General features: G+C 35.4%; 3 protein-coding genes across 4 annotated transcripts in view; 2 read left to right on the forward strand and 1 right to left on the reverse strand.

Annotated features, from left to right (window-relative positions):
- Positions 1-4,172, reverse strand: part of LOC112570212 (disco-interacting protein 2 homolog C-like) — a 40,508-nt gene extending 36,336 nt beyond the window's left edge. The window contains 1 exon segment of the mRNA XM_025248543.1: positions 4,041-4,172. Coding sequence (XP_025104328.1) covers positions 4,041-4,125 — 85 coding nt within the window. The 5' untranslated portion in view covers positions 4,126-4,172.
- Positions 280-10,831, forward strand: LOC112570199 (protein CNPPD1-like). 2 transcript variants are annotated; one of them, XM_025248521.1, is made up of 8 exons: positions 280-534; positions 5,721-5,812; positions 6,312-6,393; positions 6,611-6,731; positions 7,217-7,345; positions 7,862-7,923; positions 9,061-9,178; positions 9,334-10,831. In XM_025248521.1, exons 1-8 carry the CDS (start codon positions 524-526, stop codon positions 10,216-10,218), a joined length of 1,500 nt encoding a protein of 499 aa, XP_025104306.1. In that variant the 5' UTR covers positions 280-523; the 3' UTR covers positions 10,219-10,831. The 2 variants fall into 2 exon arrangements, with proteins under 2 accessions (XP_025104306.1, XP_025104314.1); XM_025248529.1 differs by lacking the exon at positions 280-534 and adding an exon at positions 4,208-4,345.
- Positions 10,832-11,982: 1,151 nt separating this feature from the next.
- On the forward strand, positions 11,983-18,672 carry LOC112563538 (beta-1,4-galactosyltransferase 3-like). The gene is given in 9 exon segments (XM_025237568.1): positions 11,983-12,159; positions 12,434-12,647; positions 13,062-13,294; positions 14,193-14,346; positions 14,349-14,379; positions 14,826-14,948; positions 15,458-15,553; positions 16,603-16,788; positions 16,883-18,672. Coding segments are annotated over 8 exon segments (1,044 nt in total). The 5' UTR covers positions 11,983-12,159; positions 12,434-12,451; the 3' UTR covers positions 16,908-18,672.
- The last annotated feature ends 155 nt before the right edge of the window (positions 18,673-18,827 follow it).

Below are 18,827 nucleotides of genomic sequence, written 5' to 3' on the forward strand. Positions count from 1 at the left end.
CACCACATCCTTCAGGCACAGTTAGCAGGTTAACAATGTTGACACAACTTAGCTTGCTTTAGCACTTCTGAATTCGCAACTCATTACAATGCTTCCTGTGTAAGAAATGACGTGAAGCATACCACACACTGTTACGCATCGGCAAAAATAATGGCAGTTCCTTATCTAGCCAAAGACTAACACATCTGGCCCGAGCTCTTGTAGCCGGAATTTGGTACTGCGACACTTCCTGTTGTAAATCCTGCAGTCTGTTCCGGTGGAGGTTAAGACAGACCACCTGACATGCTGAACCACACCACAGTCCTATGAGTAGTGCTCTACAGGCAGCCAACAAAGCTTGGAAGTGAAACTGCACCGACTTGTCCACTTGGTTTGCCAGAAGAGGGCAGGACACTGATCTAACAACAGAGTTTGCAGCTTGTGTTTGTAATACCCCAGGACAGTGGGGGACCTTGCTATAATGAACAATCCTTAATCCTGGGATGTTGTCCGACCATGACAGCCAGAAGGGAAAAAAGTTGCCATGGATCAAAAGTGAGTTGACATTTTAGAATCCTTGTCTGAGAATTTGATTATAACTATGCCTGTTAATTGTTTTAGTTCTTAACAGAGCAGAAATCATGATGTTCTGAACCTCAGCATAGCAGCCAGGCTTGTACTCTGGTGTATGCATTAGTGGGAGGTATATTTGTTGCAGACTGCAACATGAACTAGTAACGCAAAAACCAGGCAGTGTGCTGGCATCTAAACTTACCACAGCCTTAGTTCCACAGATGGCACCACTTGTCCTGGGTCTTGCTACATGATAATGTGCTTTGCAATAGCGATAAGATTAATCTGGTCACAAGCACAAGGTCTCACAGTGTAAAAGAATGGCTTCTCACACTGGCTAACGAGATTAACAGATACCAGTGCTCAAAACAGTTAAAAAAGAACAGAGTGACAAACATTTGGGGAGCTTAAACGGGAACACATGTGAGTAAGCAAATGGTAAATTATGCATACAACTAAATGAAGATGAACTGAATTTTTACATCAATAAATATGTATCAAATTTTTCTGATGCTAAATTTTGAATGGGAAAAAAGTCATTATCACCAGTCATTTGTAACTATAAAATAAAAATGCAATGCTGGAAATAAATCATTTATCTTTTTATCAAATAAAAAAAGTTACAGGAGTTTATCTCAGAAACATTTAAAATGTGTTTATATCAAATGCACCCACTTAGTAACTATCAATGATACAAAGTAGACTGCAATGACTGTGATCATCGCCCATTAAATTTGTATCTGTGATCTGGAGAAGATTTATTTACCAGTCTGTTGAGTGAATTTGGTTTGGACCTCTTAATTTTTTTTTTTTTAATTCAGTTGATGCTTCTAGATAAAGTTCAATTCTGTAGGACTATTCCAAAATCAGCCATTTCATTTTCTGGGCAAAAAAATCCCTTCTTGAACACTACAACCTCATTTGACTAGAAGACATGCATATATTTGCTGAACTGGCTGTTATAAATACTACTTGCATGCAATAGAACTCTTAAGTATAGGAGAGTAACTTTAACTTTTTTTTTTTGCTTTCCTAGTGGCAGGTGAGAAGGCTTACATCTTGAAAATTAAACATTATTATGTACTCATATTTGGGAATTACTATTTAAAATGAACTTAACCCAATCAAAAATGTTGCACTCATGTTGTCCTTTTATGCCTACATGCCACTATTTCCTTTTGTGTCATATTAGTACAAAGAAAGATTTCTTTACCAAAAAACAGATAAAAGTTGTAAGACTAAAAAAAAAAATGTATGTATGCATGAAGAATTAATGAATATCCATCTACACAAATGCTTGAAATAACTTCCATAATTTTTGTGAATGATTTTTATGTCTTTTTCAAATGTGACATCACCAAATAACATTAACTGTGCAAAAATGATGGGTCCACTAACAGTACCCATGGACAGTATATCAGCAAGCACTGCACTGTTACACTGCCACGAGAAATCCTGAAAGAAGAAGCAATACAAAATTTTCTGTTGTGGGGAATCAAATATAATCTCTTCCTCTCTCTTAAACATCTTTCAAGTAGGTTAAGTTGAGCATGTATACTGGGAACAAAAGAATCACTCTTCCAAAAGTGAAAGTGTGGTCACAGCTATAATTTTAACGGTCTTCTGCAGGAAGTTTCTGTTAAGACTACATTTAATTTCAATGTTCATTAGTTATGGGTAATAGACACTCTTAGGACATATCCACTTAAGCATTTAAAAACAGCTTTTTATGTTGATGCACAACTGCCTCCCACTAGTTCTATCTTTTTTTTTTTAACTATTCTGAAGTAAATCAGCTGGCAGAAAAAGTATGTTTCCATTACTGCTGTTTAAGCTATTCACAAGGAAATCTATGTTGCAAATATTTCCTTTTCATGAATTGACAAATATGCAGATAAACTTTCCCAGTGCTTTCCTTCCTCTAGTTTTACTATGGAGGACATGAGGACCAATGAAGTAAACTTTAAAAAATTTATAAAACACTGATTTATTCTACTTTTAGGGTGAATTCACTTATTTGTGAGTTATAACTTGACACAAATTCTACATTAATGAAGGAAAAAGGCCTGACTTCCTTAAAGATCATCTGTATTACTGTCTTCATAACTATTCCTCTCCTCTGTTTTGTGAAAGAGAGAGAAGAAAACATGCATAGTTGTTGCATAGACAAATTCACCAATACATATATTACACTTAACCTTAGCATTTAACTTAAAAAACAGAAATGGATGTCCTTAAATTTAGAAAGTTATGACATTAGAAAAAAAAATTCCTTAATTTCAAAAGCATATTCCAATGCTAATGTCATTGTTTTTATATCTGTGGGTAGTTCTATGTTGTGAACTATTTTTCTAAGGGAAGAGAGAGAAGGTTATTGATTAAATCACTCAGAACATATGTATTTCTAAAATCACTAAGCATTGTAAAATATTTCCTGTATGTGAAAAAGAAACTTCTGCCATTTAAATATAGTCTGTGAACAAAATATTTGAGCAGTCTACTAACACTTGTATTGAATACATAAGTATAATAAAATCCTGAAGTTATTTTAATTAGTTACTATTGTTGCAGAAAACTCCTTATTCACAGGTTAATAGTTTAAAAAATAGTTCTTGCAACTGATGTCACAACACTAATGAACTGGCTGCTTTCACATTACGGGACAAAATGTTGATATGGTATTATTCTTGTGTAGGTCAAGATCTGGACAGCTAGTTTTGAATAAGTTTTGTCGTGCACATGTAAGAATGCTTAGATGTAATTCTTAAAATATAAAATATATACCTCTTGTAAAAATATTTAAACAAATGGGGATTGATACCATATTTAATGTCATACAGCCCTGGTTACCAATCTTTAAGAGTGAGATTTACAGTTTAATAAAAGCTTTGCTAAAACAAATTAAAGACTCATGTGACATGTTTCACATTTAAAAAAATTAGCATTCTTTTGTTTCCCCATGAAATAAATAACTCTAGCGTAAAATTCAAATTCCAACCAGTTCCAGAATATCATTACGTAGACATTTTCTGGAGCTGATTAGTAATGAGTTGTTAAGCACCTTGCACTTGCTGAATATCACCACCTATCTGTCAACAATACAAGGTGAACATCGAAGATTCAGCGACTTTTGAGTGCCATTGTTTATCACTTATATCGCAATCAAGAATGTTCGTTTATATTACATAAACAGAACATCGCCGTCGGCTTTCATCACAATCGCAAGTTGCTAAGTGTTTAGGTCTGGACTTTCACAGTTTTAGTGAGCTACCGTGCCCACAGCCAAAAACAGGAAAATACGCGATCTTAGCTTTGTATAGATCCGTATCTTTCTTTTCCATTTCTTGACCTTTCTTGAAAGAAAAATGTTTAGCGTGATGCTCTGACAGTAAAATCTAAGTACAGGGATAAACAGGAGCACCGAACGGGATAATTATGTATGAAAATCAAAATGACAACGCATCGCCAATTTTTTTCCCCATTCCTACCTTCTGAAAGCTCGAGGTCAAGCTCAGCCAGCTTTTCTCTGACATCTTCTGGTAATGTTGCAACGTCCACTTCGATGTCGGCCATGATGTTTATGTCGTTTGACTGTGATGAAAACTTTACACTATTACATGATGAGACATTGATTCCCTGTCGCCATTTTGGAAAGCACCACCACACCTAAGTCTCGCGAGAAAGTGCGGGACACGTTTAGTCATGGCATCTGCTTGTTGGTAAACTTCACAACTACACACATTTCTTACTGCAGCTCCACGTCTTGTGTTTGAAATCTCTTTCACGTCAGAATGTAAGCATGACAGAGTTTAAACTTTCAGTAGTACGATGAACTCAAAAAGCGCTGTTGCTGTTTTTATCAAAAGTTTAACACTGCGTTTTTTCATCATGCCGTATGGATCATGTATCGCAAGACTGAAGGTTAAACGTTGGCTAAACATTTAAGAATAAAGTTTGATACGTTTTCAAATCTTTGAAGACATCAGTTTGAAAGACTACAATTAATACGATTTTTAAAAAGGTATCAATAGGTAATATACTGATTGATTTTGTGACCAGGATGGCATGACATAATTTACAATTTCATTATTTGCTATCACATTTCACATTACTGTGCATGCATTTTAATCATCTTATAAAAAAAGCTTTGCTAATAGTTTGTTGTGAAGTATACTTATTTAGAAGATGCAGTTTTATGTCTTTTTTTTAATGCTGAAGAGGTGCAACAAGAGCTTCAAAATTCACTTTTGCCAGTGAACTGATTGTCTTTCATGTGTTATTTAGCTGCTTTGTTTGAAATCAGAAAGCTGCTTAATTCAGCATAAGTGGGCTTAATTTTTTAATAAAATATATATATATAAATCATCATCTCTTTTAGTTTTCAATTAGGCACTACAGCCATCCACACACAAAATAGTTTTGTTTTTCACATGATATTCCTAAAATGCAGCTTTATATTTTTTCAAATGATCATTAGGCGTCAGTGCTGACAGCTGGACATCAAGTGAAAAAGATAAACATAGATTTAAAAAAAAAAATTTTAGTTGATCGATCAGCTAAGCACTGATTTGTTAACTATAGCCACAATATTTGGTAGATTAGTGGTAAAGCCAAAAGTGATTTTTTTTTTCAAATTAAACCTGACACCATATTCTTAGCTATTGAGACCCAGACTGACTATGCACTTTAAAAATTAAAGACCCACAAGGCTAAAAAAAAAAGCATGGAAATTAAAATAAACATATATGAAGATTGTTTTCTTAAATAATTTAAAAATAGGAATGGAAAAAAATTTTCAAAAAACGATGGACAATTATAATCACATAAATGAAAATAATGTTGAAAGTGACATCAAAGCTGTAGTGGCTGCCATAGTTTTCAATAGTACTGATTATAGTCAGTTGACTAGCCTGCCTTCTCATCTTCCTTTGCAGGTTTATGACACTTTCCATCCTCACCATTAGTCCCTTATTCCTGTTTGTGTCTTCTATGTTTGTCTTTTATTACTTGTTCATAGTTGTTTTTCCTGTCTTTCATATTCTATCTCCTCCGTGTCTTAAGCGCTGAGAGCATGCTTCCTCCTGAGCATAATTATGTGCTATAAAGTCACAAGTTTACTATTACTATTTTTATTTAATCATGTTTCTGGACTTGTTTATTTTTTTCAGACTGATAATGGACCAGCATTTTCGCAAACGCTGGCAGAAAACTTTTTATTGTGGTGAATTAGAACCAGAACATACTCCTCTGGCTCTTACAGGTAAATAAAAACCCTTTAATTTAGTGAGTAGACAAGCAACATTGAATGATAAATATAATAAAATGGCTGAGAAATCCATTACAATCTCTGACGTAGTTGTGTAAACTGACTGCATCTGATATACGTTTGGGCAGAGGAATTCTGTAAATATTTGAATAGGTATAAGATAAACTTCTGTTCCTTAAAATTTTGGGGCCATAAAATGACCAACCCAAATTTGTAGATTTTGCCCCTAACCCCATAAAGAGAATCATCTGTCTGTATCTTCAGAAGGTTATTTAAGCTTGTAAACTGATGCCTCATTTTGTCTCATGTCTGTTCTCAGGGATAAATGATTGCTTTGGAATGGATGTGGGGTAAGGGAAATCAACTAAAATTATGGAAATTTAGCTCTATGAAATAAATAAAATATATAATTTTTCAATTGATTGTTCAGCATTATAAAATTACAAAACTAGAATTTTGATTATGATTTTTTTTTTATCTGTTTGCTGTCCAGAGTTGTGTGTAGAATACATCCAGAATTTGGCACCACACAAGCTGGATCATGTTGACCTTCAATCTGCTTCCATTCTTACAAGGTTACCTTGTCTTTTTATAATGTTTTAAAAAATACGATATTTTCTTGACTTCATTTTCATTTTTAAGTTATGCTAAGTCAGATCTTTTTTCTTTTACAAATACAAGAGATGATAATATGATGTCAAGATGTTGTGGGATTTTGTACTAGTCTTCAGATTTGATTTTGTTGTACGGTATTATAAAATGATCATCATAAGCTGTCTTAACTTATTTTAGCCAGGAGTCAGTCTCACCATCTTCAGTGATGATGAGCATGATATATGCTAAACGCCTCCAGCGCAAGAGACCTGACCACTTGAAGAGAATGTCATCTTCAGACCTGTTCTTTTTGTCAATGGTATGAAATTTAAAAAAAACAGCATGGGATTATGTGCTGGTTTTAGTAAGATAATGTTGCTCCTTATGCTGTATAAAGGGAAGTGGTTAGACTGGGTTTTGTAGCCCTTGGCTGGTACTGGGCATTGAGGGTACATGGGTAGACATTGCAGCTGACAAGGCCAACCGCTCACGTCTGTTTTGGGCAATAATAACCAAGCCTTGTATAAGATGGCCAGTCCACTCTTTCACATTCATAAGCCAGTTCTTCCTCTAGCCACCGCAGCATGAACCACCCTCCAGGGTACCTCGAAGGACAGTCTTTGACAAGGTGTTGTGCTAGGTGCATGGTCATACTAAACAAGCTTATACCGCTTCACTGTTACAAGTAGGGATTCCTGGTGTCCTTTGAGTGTGAAAACCATGCTTTGTACAAAATCATTGGTTTTTGTGTTAGATTTGTCTTATTCCAAGTTAGTAGTGTGTCAACATTATGATCTTGTGCAGATGATGGCATCGAAGTACCTTTATGATGAGGGAGTAGATGAAGAAGTTTTCAATGATGAATGGGCAGAGACAGCTGGCATGGAAAAGGATGATGTTAACTGCATGGAACGGGAATTTCTGGATGCTATGGTAAAGCTTCAATGTGTATACCCCAATTTCATCTTGTTTGGAGGGTAATGTTTTAGGGCATTACCAAAATGCCACCAAGAAAGGAATTTATTTATTTGATTGCCATATTTCCCCAGTTTTTAGGTTTCCAATTTCAAAATTTTGAATAGTATTTCAGGTTTTTAAATCCCAGGATAAAATTGAAAGTGCTGAATCTTTACTATAGTCTATGCAACTGATTTGTTTTCAAGATTAAATGGAATCTGTTCTCCAAATTCTAGAAGAAACATTTAACTATTTAAACACACTGACAAGTCAATATTAATTTTTTGTATAATTCAATGAACAGTAAAATATGATTATTTTAGTCTTTATCAGCTCACACATACATAGAGATGGATATCCATGTGTGTGGTGACACAAAATGACAAGTGCTGGGGATGTTTTGCTTTGTGGTCTTTCACACTTTTAAAAGAGCATGTCAAATTAAATTTAATTTAAAGAACACTTTTTCCAGTGATGTATTTTTTGTTTCAGGACTGGGAACTTTTCATCAAGAAAGATGAATTTGACCAAGCTGTTCTATCTGTTGAGAGAAGGTGTGATTGTCCTTGCCATATTGCGTAAACTACTTATAGTTTCTCCAGACTTAAACCTTTCTCCCTCCCCAAATTACACAGATATTAATAAAGAAACTGTTGTTGCACTCTATTCACAACAAAGAATGACTTAGACCAGTGGTTCTCAAAATGTGGTCCGCGGACCACTAGTGGTCCGTGGGCATAAGTCAGGTGGTCCGCGGCTGACAGTCATCATATATCAGCAAAGTGATGTTTCAAGTGATACATTCCTCGCATTAACATTTTAATTACAAAGAACGAGGTATAAGTAGTTTTATGTCAACTTATTACTATACTACTGTCACAGAAGGACATTTAGTTTTGAATTGGTGGTCCGCCATATTTTTTACTTGAGTAAAGTGGTCCGCAGTCCGAAAAACTTTGAGAACCACTGACTTAGACTGAAATCACACTTACTAAGATCATTAATAAAGACACTTGGAAGAGATTGTTAACAGTAAGGTTATAAATGCTGTTGATAAATGTCTTGACCCACTGCAGGTCAAATAGGTTATGAAAGATATTAAGCTGCTCATGCTAAGCACAGTGTATCTGGAAAAGACTGTAAGAGCTCATGGCAGGCTACTCTTTGCTGATTTCTCTTCTGCTTTACTAGTGGAGCGTTGGTGTGATTCACAATGTTATCAAGACTTTGATAGCCAGTGTGATCATTATGTCAGCCTTAGTGTATCATCTGTTAGCTTGTTCACTGTTGTTTTTAATTGTAAATGTTCATATGTTTATTCAGCTGTTTACTTGCCTGTGAACAACCCACTATAATTTGACCTTGCGGATAGATAAAGTTGATAAACCCATTTGTATATGTGGAAGATTAGATTTGTCTGGCTGATGTGAAGTTTTAAGTTTTGCTGTGCAGTCAGTGACATATAATATCAGTGTGTCATATATACAGTGTAATTTAGTTACTGTTAATTCAATAGATATTTATTTAGTGCATAGAAAACCACTGAGGGTCTAGGTATCACCTTTTAGTCAACATAGCTAACTGCCTGTTATGGCTTATGCACCATTTAGTACAAATAAAGGTAAAGTGAGTTTGATGCCTATGGCAGCTTTGAGTTGTTCCTGGACAACATGAACTTTATGTCTGTGCAGCATTGCATTTCGAGAAGGCATGAAACGAGGGTGGCTCTCCTATACTGACCTGTGTCTTCTGTGGGATGATCCAAGGTTCCAGCTCATAGCACAAAATGAAGGGCTAGAATGGATCAAGGTAAGATTACAAATATCCAGAATTTTTTTTACTGTTTTTGTTTCATTTTAAAAGCATTAATGAAAAAATGTATATTATTTTTATTCTTGCTTTTGTTTGTTTACAAGTAATGGTGGTTAGCACAATTTTATTTTTGCTTTTTTTGTTATTTGCAGGTAATGATGGTTAGCACAGTAGCCTATGTTGCAGCAGTGCTGACTATGGTTGGTTCGACTGTCCTTGTTGCAAATATGTCCCTTGTCTTGGCTTCTTCCGGAATGTTGCCTGCCTCACTCCACACAGTACAGACACCTGTTCCATTCCAACCTCTTCTTCCCACCCAGGAACAGCCAATCTATGCTGTGTCACCAAGGGATCGTTCTGCTTTGCTAAACGAGACAGCCATAAATCCAGAAGAGGGTTCAGATTCTGCTGAATCAGAGATGCCTGGCACCACAGTTTTGGACACCATCATGTCACAGTTGATGGCTGTGCTCACCCTTAAGTCACATATGCTACAGTTTGTCCAAGCAGTGTCTGACAACTTCACTAATGATAGGTTGCATTTAAGTGCAAAAAAACACTCTTGGCCAGCAACATCACTTGCACCACCAGCTCAGGTACCATCAGGGCATTGGGAATCGAAAACCAAGAGATGCTGCAATGCTGGAAGCCCGTTTTCTTCCTGTTTCCAAATAATAGAGAGAATGTCATCTTCCACTGATCTTGAAAGATGGTCTGTATTCTACCCTGGTTGTGACATGGACCAAGTAAGAGCCAGTTATGCTCACTGCTTGCTACAACAAAGTCTTTGCTGTCATGAGTGTTCCCATGGTTTGGACAGAAAATCTGGCCAGAAGCAAGGAGAGTACTTGGATGACTATCAAGGCATTGACTTATCAGAGTGTTGTGATTATTCTCGTCCCTCATATAAATGTGGGGTGGAGTCCAGAAATCCATCATGCAGTGGACTGGAAGCAGAGACGAACATGCCATACTTTTTTCTAGATATCACGATTGGCTTTGCTACCAGCATGCCACCTCTAGTATTTTCTACATAACATTTTGCTTTTGTTTTGTTTTTTGCCAGTTGTTTCAGGGCTGATGTGCATCCGCATTATAGGTACCACTTTTATTTCATAATTCATGGGTCCCCACAGGCATGCTGTTCTTTTTCTGTGTATGTGACATCTGTTTTCAGATCTGGCTGCCTTGCCATGATATAGCTTTAGTTGCTGGTTCAGCTTAAAATACCAATTCCTCCCATCCCCTTTGCCAAAGTTTAGCTTTTTGTTTCCCTAGAAATTGACGGGTTAATTACTTGTATATTATCAGTTACAAGTGTAGACAATTTAATGTTTACTTAATAATTATACTTGTATTCCTAGTCCACATTTGTAGTTAGACTACCAGTACCATTTTTCTTTGCTTAATCCATCTTGCATGACCTAAAGATTTCTTTAGTCTACACCTCCTGGCCAGACCTGATTTTTTCAATCAAGATGGAAATAACTAGAGGTGGTGACTCAGGAGCCTCCTTGCTTGATGACATGGTACATTTGTTTTAAACAGATAACTTTCACATGATAAAGATAATTATTTTCAGTATAGATCAGAAATTAAAATTCACTGTGGCTGACAAACTTGCATATTAAAAAGTTGATGCTTGAAATATTTGGCTGTGCATTGTGCTTATTTGGATTAGCAGAAAGAAAAGTGTGATTTTTTTTTTTATTATTATTATATCTTTGTGGACTGTTTTCCTTAACATTTACTTTTTGAAATTCATGTTAGTGACAGACTGATGAAGGTGGAAACATCTGTTTTCACCATAATCTTCAGTGAAAGGCAGATGACATTGTTAGACCCGAGAAAGGAGTTACCAGGGTTTTGGGGGGTTTTTTGGTTGGGTTTTTTTTCTGTCTGCTATTAAAAGACTAAGATTGAAAATATAAAAAAAAATTATAAAGAGTCCCAAAAAGGATCCTATCATTAAATTTTTATTGAAAGTGATAATTAAAAAAGGCTCAGTAAAACAGTCAAATTCTTATATATATATATATAAAAGGAATGGTCACTGACCAAAAAAAAAAAATGAAATAAAGAGCAGTTGGTTTTGATTTTTTTGCCCAAGAATGATAATTGTGAAAATTCAATGACAATCTGTTCATGCCATTTTTTTTTTTTTTTATTATTATTGTGAGTGACCCGGCATTTTATTCATCATCCCAGACTTTGGCCATTGCCCTATTTCATATATTAATTCCTAACAGACACAAACATAGGACAGTTCATAGATCCACTTGAGAGACATTTACAAGCTAAGCAACAGACTTGCACAACAAAACCCCAAAAGAGACCCCATCGCAGGTGAAGGCAGCAACCCAGTAAGAGTTTTAAAGACATGTCCAAATTTTCACTAAGGTGCAATAGGTAAAATAAAAGCTGACACCTTAAGGATTCTGTACATGACAAGAACGAATTGTTTCATTATGACAATTACGCCGTAGAACAAGCTGGGCGGGTGCTTTAGAAAAGGGAGACAAACGAGTGTTGCCTATAGACCTTCACCAGATTGTCTGTGCTTGGGAGGTGCTACGTGTTTCTACCATACGTTACACTTTATTGTGACTGTACTTAGTAATTTATGTTACTTAAATTATATTTTGTATTTCAAACCAATTTACTAAATTCTTTTTATCGATTAAAAACTTCGTACATTGCCCAACTACGCAATCTAAACCACGGACCTTCGTTTACGATAACTGTCGGCCTTGTGTCTGCCAATGAAACTAATGAATACAACGGGAAAAAATTGACCAATCGTTTTCAACAATACTGCCCTGTGGTCGATCGGGATACTGTGCCTTCGGTAGTAAACGAGAGTGAAATGTTTACGTGTGTGACATGAAAGAGAGAGTTGGACCTTCATATTCGTCATTTCATATTTATACGACTAAAAGACACATTTTAAAATAAAACTACAATTAAAGCAAGCAAAGGTTTGTGAAAGTTGATGACAGAGGTCGAGCTGAATGAGTCACTGAAGTAAACATAAATAAGGTTGTTTTTCATATCAGGAATCAACTTAATGGTAGTTCAAAAAGCAGCCAATTTTATGTCGCAGTCCTCTTTAAAGTGTACACAAAATCATAGAAAAGATGTTGCGTGTCAGTGGGATTTTAGTTTTGTGTGTAAGCGCTGCATGGGGGAGAAAGACACACACAGAGACAAGCCGCTAATCATGACTTAAATGAGATGTTACCTAAATTTCAGGGGAAAAACTGACGCGCAATGAGCTGGAAACGCACTTCACGATGGAGACGATATCTGCGTCCAGTGCTTCTGTTCATTTACTTCTCTCTTCTTGTCTTTGCCCTTTTCAACTACAAGAGTCACTGCATTTACACCATGCCGGATACGTTACTGCAGATGTCACAAATTGGCCACTCCGATGAAGGAAAATGCAAAATTGATGTTGAAAAATTGTGTAAGACTTTATTTATGAGTTGTAGATGATACATTTTATGAGTTGGCAGAGATTTAATCTCTGATTCATCGCAACCTTTTCCAGAAAAATGTCACTGTTCAAGCTAAGAAATAAGTGATATGTAAAAACTGAATATTAAACTACAGTGCTAACAAATAAATGTATTTTAATGTTTAAAAAGTTCTGCTAGCTGTCCAACTTTGTTAAATGGGTGCTGCATTAGCAAGTTGATGTGCACCACAGTCTGTTTAGATACATTTCATTACATGCAGCATTATATAGGCAACAGACTATCAAAAACAAAACCAATTCATCAGTGTGTGCAAGATAAATTCTTGAAGTTTATTATGTGGAAATCACATCATGTGTGCTTTACTTTTTTATGAACAACTTGAAAAATGTTCTTCACATTAGATCCTGTCAATGTAGACATCTTCACTGAACCAACAGCTGAGCAAATCAAAGAACGCAATCCTGAAGTTCGGAGTGGTGGGGCATGGTCACCAGGTGACTGTGAGGCATGGCAGAAGATTGCAATCATCATTCCATATCGGGACCGTTACCATTTTCTTATGATCTTGCTGAACCGATTACACCCTATGCTTCAACGTCAGAAACTGAGCTATCGTATTTTTGTAATTGAACAGGTAAGTTTCGAGTTTATGCAACACATTTATCAAAAGAGAAGGTGGTTTTAAGAGAATAAAAAAGAGGGTACATATATATGTTTATTGACAACAGTGTGCTAAAATAAGTGTAATATTCAAGGAGGAGATTTCAATTGCAGCAAACCTACGATGATGTGAGATATACAGACACGAAATAATTAAGACATGTCAGAATACTATAACACTTATTAATTTTTATATTTATAAAAATAGTAAATTTATAGCATGACATATAACCGACTTTATTCCATATTCCACATGCAAGGAATATGTGTTGTAGTACCACATCTTGATTCAGACATCCACCCACACAACTCATCTTTAGGCAAAAAGTGAATATGAACCTAACAAATTGGAGAAATTGACAAAACGGCATCTGGAAAGAAGCTATGCTGATAGGGATGATCCTGACTAACAATGATCGAAAAAGCCTGTCTGATGGCAAAAGCATGAAAGAAGGGTTTGTTGAGGTTGATCATGGGCAAAATATCTGGCTTGATAGACTAGGCACTCATTCAGAGAGGGAGGGCAACAAATAGGAGTGTGCAGCCGACAATCCTGGACAAACATGCACCCTCCCAAAACAAATGGAAAAGCTGAGAGTGCATTAGTTGTCAGGTCTTGATGCCCTACTGATATTTTGTATCATTTCAGTATGTTGCTGTAGGTGTGTGAATAACTAATGAGGGGTTATCCAGCAAGTCAACCAGGAAGTTGGTTTGTGTGCAACAGTACAACTTTCTAACAACAATTAACAATTTTACTTTAATTTCTGCATTCAACATCCCATAAGACTATAATTTATTATAAGACTTTAAGTCTGTTTTTAGTTTAAATGGTAAATACTGATCATCTTGATCATCTGTTGTCTGTTTAGGCAGGAATGAAACAGTTTAATCGAGGAAAACTGATGAATGTTGGTTTCCTTGAGGTGCAAAAATTGGACAGATATGATTGTCTGGTGTTTCAAGATGCGGACCTACTTCCTGAGAGTGACAAGAATCTGTACATGTGTGACCAACATGCGCGGCATCTGCCTCTGCCATCAATGAAATGAGATACCAGTATGCAAGACTGGATTTTGTCTCTTGGTTTCTTTTTTGTATTTAGGTATCACAGGGGATGGATTTGCTGGGTTCTGCCAGGTGCAATGATCCATCAAATCAGGGTCTCAAAAGTTAATGAAGTAGTTTGTAGATATGATGGTACGGTAATATAAATAGGTGGAATGTTATTATTTTGTTAATATGTGATGGGGTAAATAATGTTGGTCAAACTCATTAAACATTATTAGAACAATAAAAAATTAAAATTTATCAGTGGTGGAACAGTTTAAATAAAGTCTTGTAAAGTGATGACTGACTGCAAATTGTACATTGCTGTCTTTCAGTTGTTTCATAATGAAAGGATTAATCATCAGACAGGAATTATTGCCTAATGCAAATGTAGTACACCTCTATGTTTGTGTGTGTATTCTATATGGTGATGTGGAACTATGTTCTCTTTGCAGTGTAATGTATTATAATTATGCCGGTGGAGTGATTGCTATGAACCCAGAAAATTTTATACGTCTAAATGGATTTTCCAATTCATACTGGGGCTGGGGCAATGAAGATGATGATCTGTCTGCTAGGTACTGGATGCATTTGCTTTTCTAAAAGGACTGAACTTTGGGTCTAATGATTGGTTGAAGCTCTAAGCATGATCCTATTTTCCAAAATGGAGGGGGGATACACATCCCTTCATTCTAGAGATAATAATCCTACAAATGTCACCATTCACAAAAAGTATATGGCTGTGAGCTTTACCCAGTCATTTGGAAAAAAGTTTGTTCTTTTAAAGTCTTTGCTTTCCTGAAATTGTATATTATTTAAGCTATTTCTGCATAGATCCTCAATGCTGTAAATAATTTAAACATGACTTTTCTTTAAACTATAAGAATGGAGATCTCACTGAATTTAGATACTAGAAAACTTATTTTAAAAGGTCTTGGATTTAAATCTTTCCATGTATTTATTGTTTTTGAGCATGCAGTAATCTAACTTCAAATTTGTTTTATGAGATTTTTTTAATGTTGAATGAACATGCATGTGCATTTATATTTAAGGTAGAATGCAAGAACAAATTTTGTTTGTTTGTCAGGATTCTTGAGTCAGGACTTTTACTGACTCGACCACCAGAGCACATAGGGCGATACAAGATGGCACGGCACACAAAACAAACAAGAGCTGAAGATGGGTAAAGTGTCACTTTTCAAATTTGAAAGATCTTTTTTGTCTGTCAACTTAAAATCTTCATTTCTGGACTAAGCAAACAGTTCCAAACAGGGTTTTTTGTTTTTTTTTTTAAAAAAACTATAAATGATAAAAGTAAAAAATGCATGATTTTATGACTAGTATGTTATTCCACAAATAAAACCCAGGCTTCTATTAATTTTTGTTCCGAAAGAGGTATTACCATATTAGGCCTTATTTCCAGAAGAAATCTTCAGTCTCTTCATTGGCTACCAGTTAAAGCTAGAATAGATTACAAGCTCTCAACACTATTCTATGGATTCTTTGAAGGCTCCTATCTCCACTATTTTACTGAAATCTTCTCTCCACACTCCTGTCAGAAACCTTTGCTTCTCAATCAGACTCCCATATTCTTCTATCCCTCCCTCCCACGAAGACAACCACATACAGACAACAGATGTCCTCCCTCTGTGTTGCTAAGCAGTGGAACTTGCTTCCACACCACATTCACTACTCGGACTCCAAGGGTACATTTAAACTCTCTGAAAGAATATCTGTTCACAAAGTGCTATCCCTGAACTACTATTCTTAACTCCTTTGTAATATTGTCATGCCAACCATCATGTGATGACTCCATCTTACACTATTTAAGGTGTCTACATCCCTTCTTATCTTCATCCATTGCTTTAAGTTTTACTCTTGTACCTTATCTTTATGTTGTTCAGTGTGCCTATACGTACCTCACTGCCCACTGGCTGTTATCTTTCATTTATCATTATTGCATGGTCTGCGCAGAGTGTGGTCTATCTTGGTCATAATGCTGCACAGTATAAGTTCACATTATTATTATTATCTTCTTTTTTTCTTGTATAAAAATCTACATTTATTTAAGTACAATCATGTCATCTTTTCCACATAGGAACACCTATCAGGCTTTTGACAGAAGCAACAATTTTATTTTTTACATTCAAATAAGTATGATGGCTTCATAAACATGTTGCTTGTAAGACTGCATCTGTTTTGAGAAGTAAGACGAGATCCATTTTCTTCCAGATATGAATTTTTTTTGGGTTGGAGATCACGATGGCGGAAAGATGGACTAAATGATAAAATAGGGATGAACTATACACATCTGGAAATGAAAGAACTGCCCCTCTATACACATATTAAAGTCGACATTGGGGATCCACCACCTACTAGAAACATGGGCAACCCAGAGGAGTTCATCAGCACATGGTGGTGAGTGGTGTCAGAATATTTTTGCAATAATGATGTGCTTCTATGCTTGAGTATTTTCAGCTGATCATTTAATATTTCTTTCTGTATTTTGCAGGTTTTTAAAATTCTACTTCCCATGATCAAGTCAACATACATCTGAGATTTGTGTATGCAGATACATATATAGAAGTACAAGAGTGTATGTGCATGCATACATGAAAAAATGTGTTATATGTGTGTCTGTGTGTGTAGTGTGGGAGAAGAAGGTCGCACACATGCACATGCATGTGCCTTTATGGATATCTGAGATTTGTATATACATTCATATATTGTAGATGACATGCAGTTGGCATTTCTGTTTTGGAAGAGGTCTGTTTGATGAGAGATTACTTGCAGAAATCAAGAAAGTTTTACTGATATGTTCGTACATAAAAATGACATTCATTACAAAATCTCTCATCCACCATCACACAGTTTGGAGAAAATTTGAATTCTGTGATATAATGGACAAATTTCATATGATGGACAGCCTTGAGTTTGGTGGTGCATGCAATATTTTGATGACATTTTTTTAAGTGACTGTGCATTTGTCCACTGAGGTTTATTTGGATGGTTATGTTTTTATGTCTGCCTGCATGTTTTAAGCAGTTCACCGTGAAACCTAGCAGATCTTGTATCTTAATATCGGCATTAAAATTTCAAGACAGATTGTCAATATAGCTCTTTGGGTATTTTTTCTTCATAATGTCTATATATAGTATAGACAATAAAGGGGAAATTCTAGATTTTTGTAGTAAGTTGATACATGGTTTATTTTCATATCGTAAACCTTATATACTGTGTGGCTTCATTTGAAAGAAAGGTTAATTTAGTTCTTTAAGTAGCACACCTGAAATCTGTTAACTTGCGTACCAGTTTGTATTCATTTTATTAGTAAATAGAAAATCATTTTTTTAACACAACCTTGTACTATTTCATGCTTTAAAAAATGCTGTAGGTGTTATTTAAGCAAATACTAAATTATGTAACATGACAGTGAACAGGTTGAAACTTTAGTCTTAATGTTATTCATGTTAATTTGTCTTGATAGATTGCTAATGTTTCTGAAAGTTTATGGGCACTTGTATACACACATAACTAAGGAACACAAGTTGAATATTGCAAAGAACTTGGAGTTTCATTCACCCTCAGTTTGTACAATAATTATTGAGACTTTTTGCTTGTGCTCTATAAGTTCATGTATCAGCCATCTTAAGTCTGTAACCTGTGATATGTTCCATTCAGATTTTTCCCCCATGAATTTCTAATTATGTTCTTTCATCTTCAGCCATAATGATGGTTACTATCTCTTTTTGCTCATCTATTAGGTTTTAATTTAAATGCAGTATATATGAATGCTATGAATTCAGGCATTTGATTGGTTCAGTCATACTGACATTTTTATGGTTGTGTCAACTCTATGTGCAAGATTCATTTTCTGTTGCATGAAAGGTCTTTATTAGAATTGTGTACTGAGGAAAGTGAGTATATGCTGGCACAGTACAGCTGATAATATGGAAGGATAATGAACCTTCACCATTTCACTGTATTACAGAAACCATGCTCAGTAGAATTCATTATTTACTGCTATGTGTCACTTGATATATCGACCATTCCTGACTCTTTTGTTAAGAGATTCTCTGGGGTTATATTTCATGCTGCTTAAAGTAGAACTTGACACTGGTCTAATTTCCAGCCATCTTTACATCCTGCTGATATAGTCATATTGTATGGCTGTTTCATTTCAGTTTTCCTCTTTGATGTATCAATAAAATTTAAGGTGTAGGTTATCAGTCCATCATTTCCAAAATTATTTCTACTTGTTTTTAATTTCTTTTAATGAATAAAAATGCACAGAACCATGTCTTACTGCTCTATTTTCAATAAATTTTTTTTTTGTAAATACATATATCATATCCTGCTACTTGAACCACTAGCTCCTGCTACAATGAATATACCCCAAATCTTTTATGAGAAATAAAATTGTGTAAGATTACATATGTGGAACATGTTGACAGCAG

Source organism: Pomacea canaliculata, linkage group LG1 (genome assembly GCF_003073045.1).
Source record: "Pomacea canaliculata isolate SZHN2017 linkage group LG1, ASM307304v1, whole genome shotgun sequence".
NCBI classification, from domain to species: Eukaryota; Metazoa; Mollusca; class Gastropoda; order Architaenioglossa; family Ampullariidae; genus Pomacea; species Pomacea canaliculata.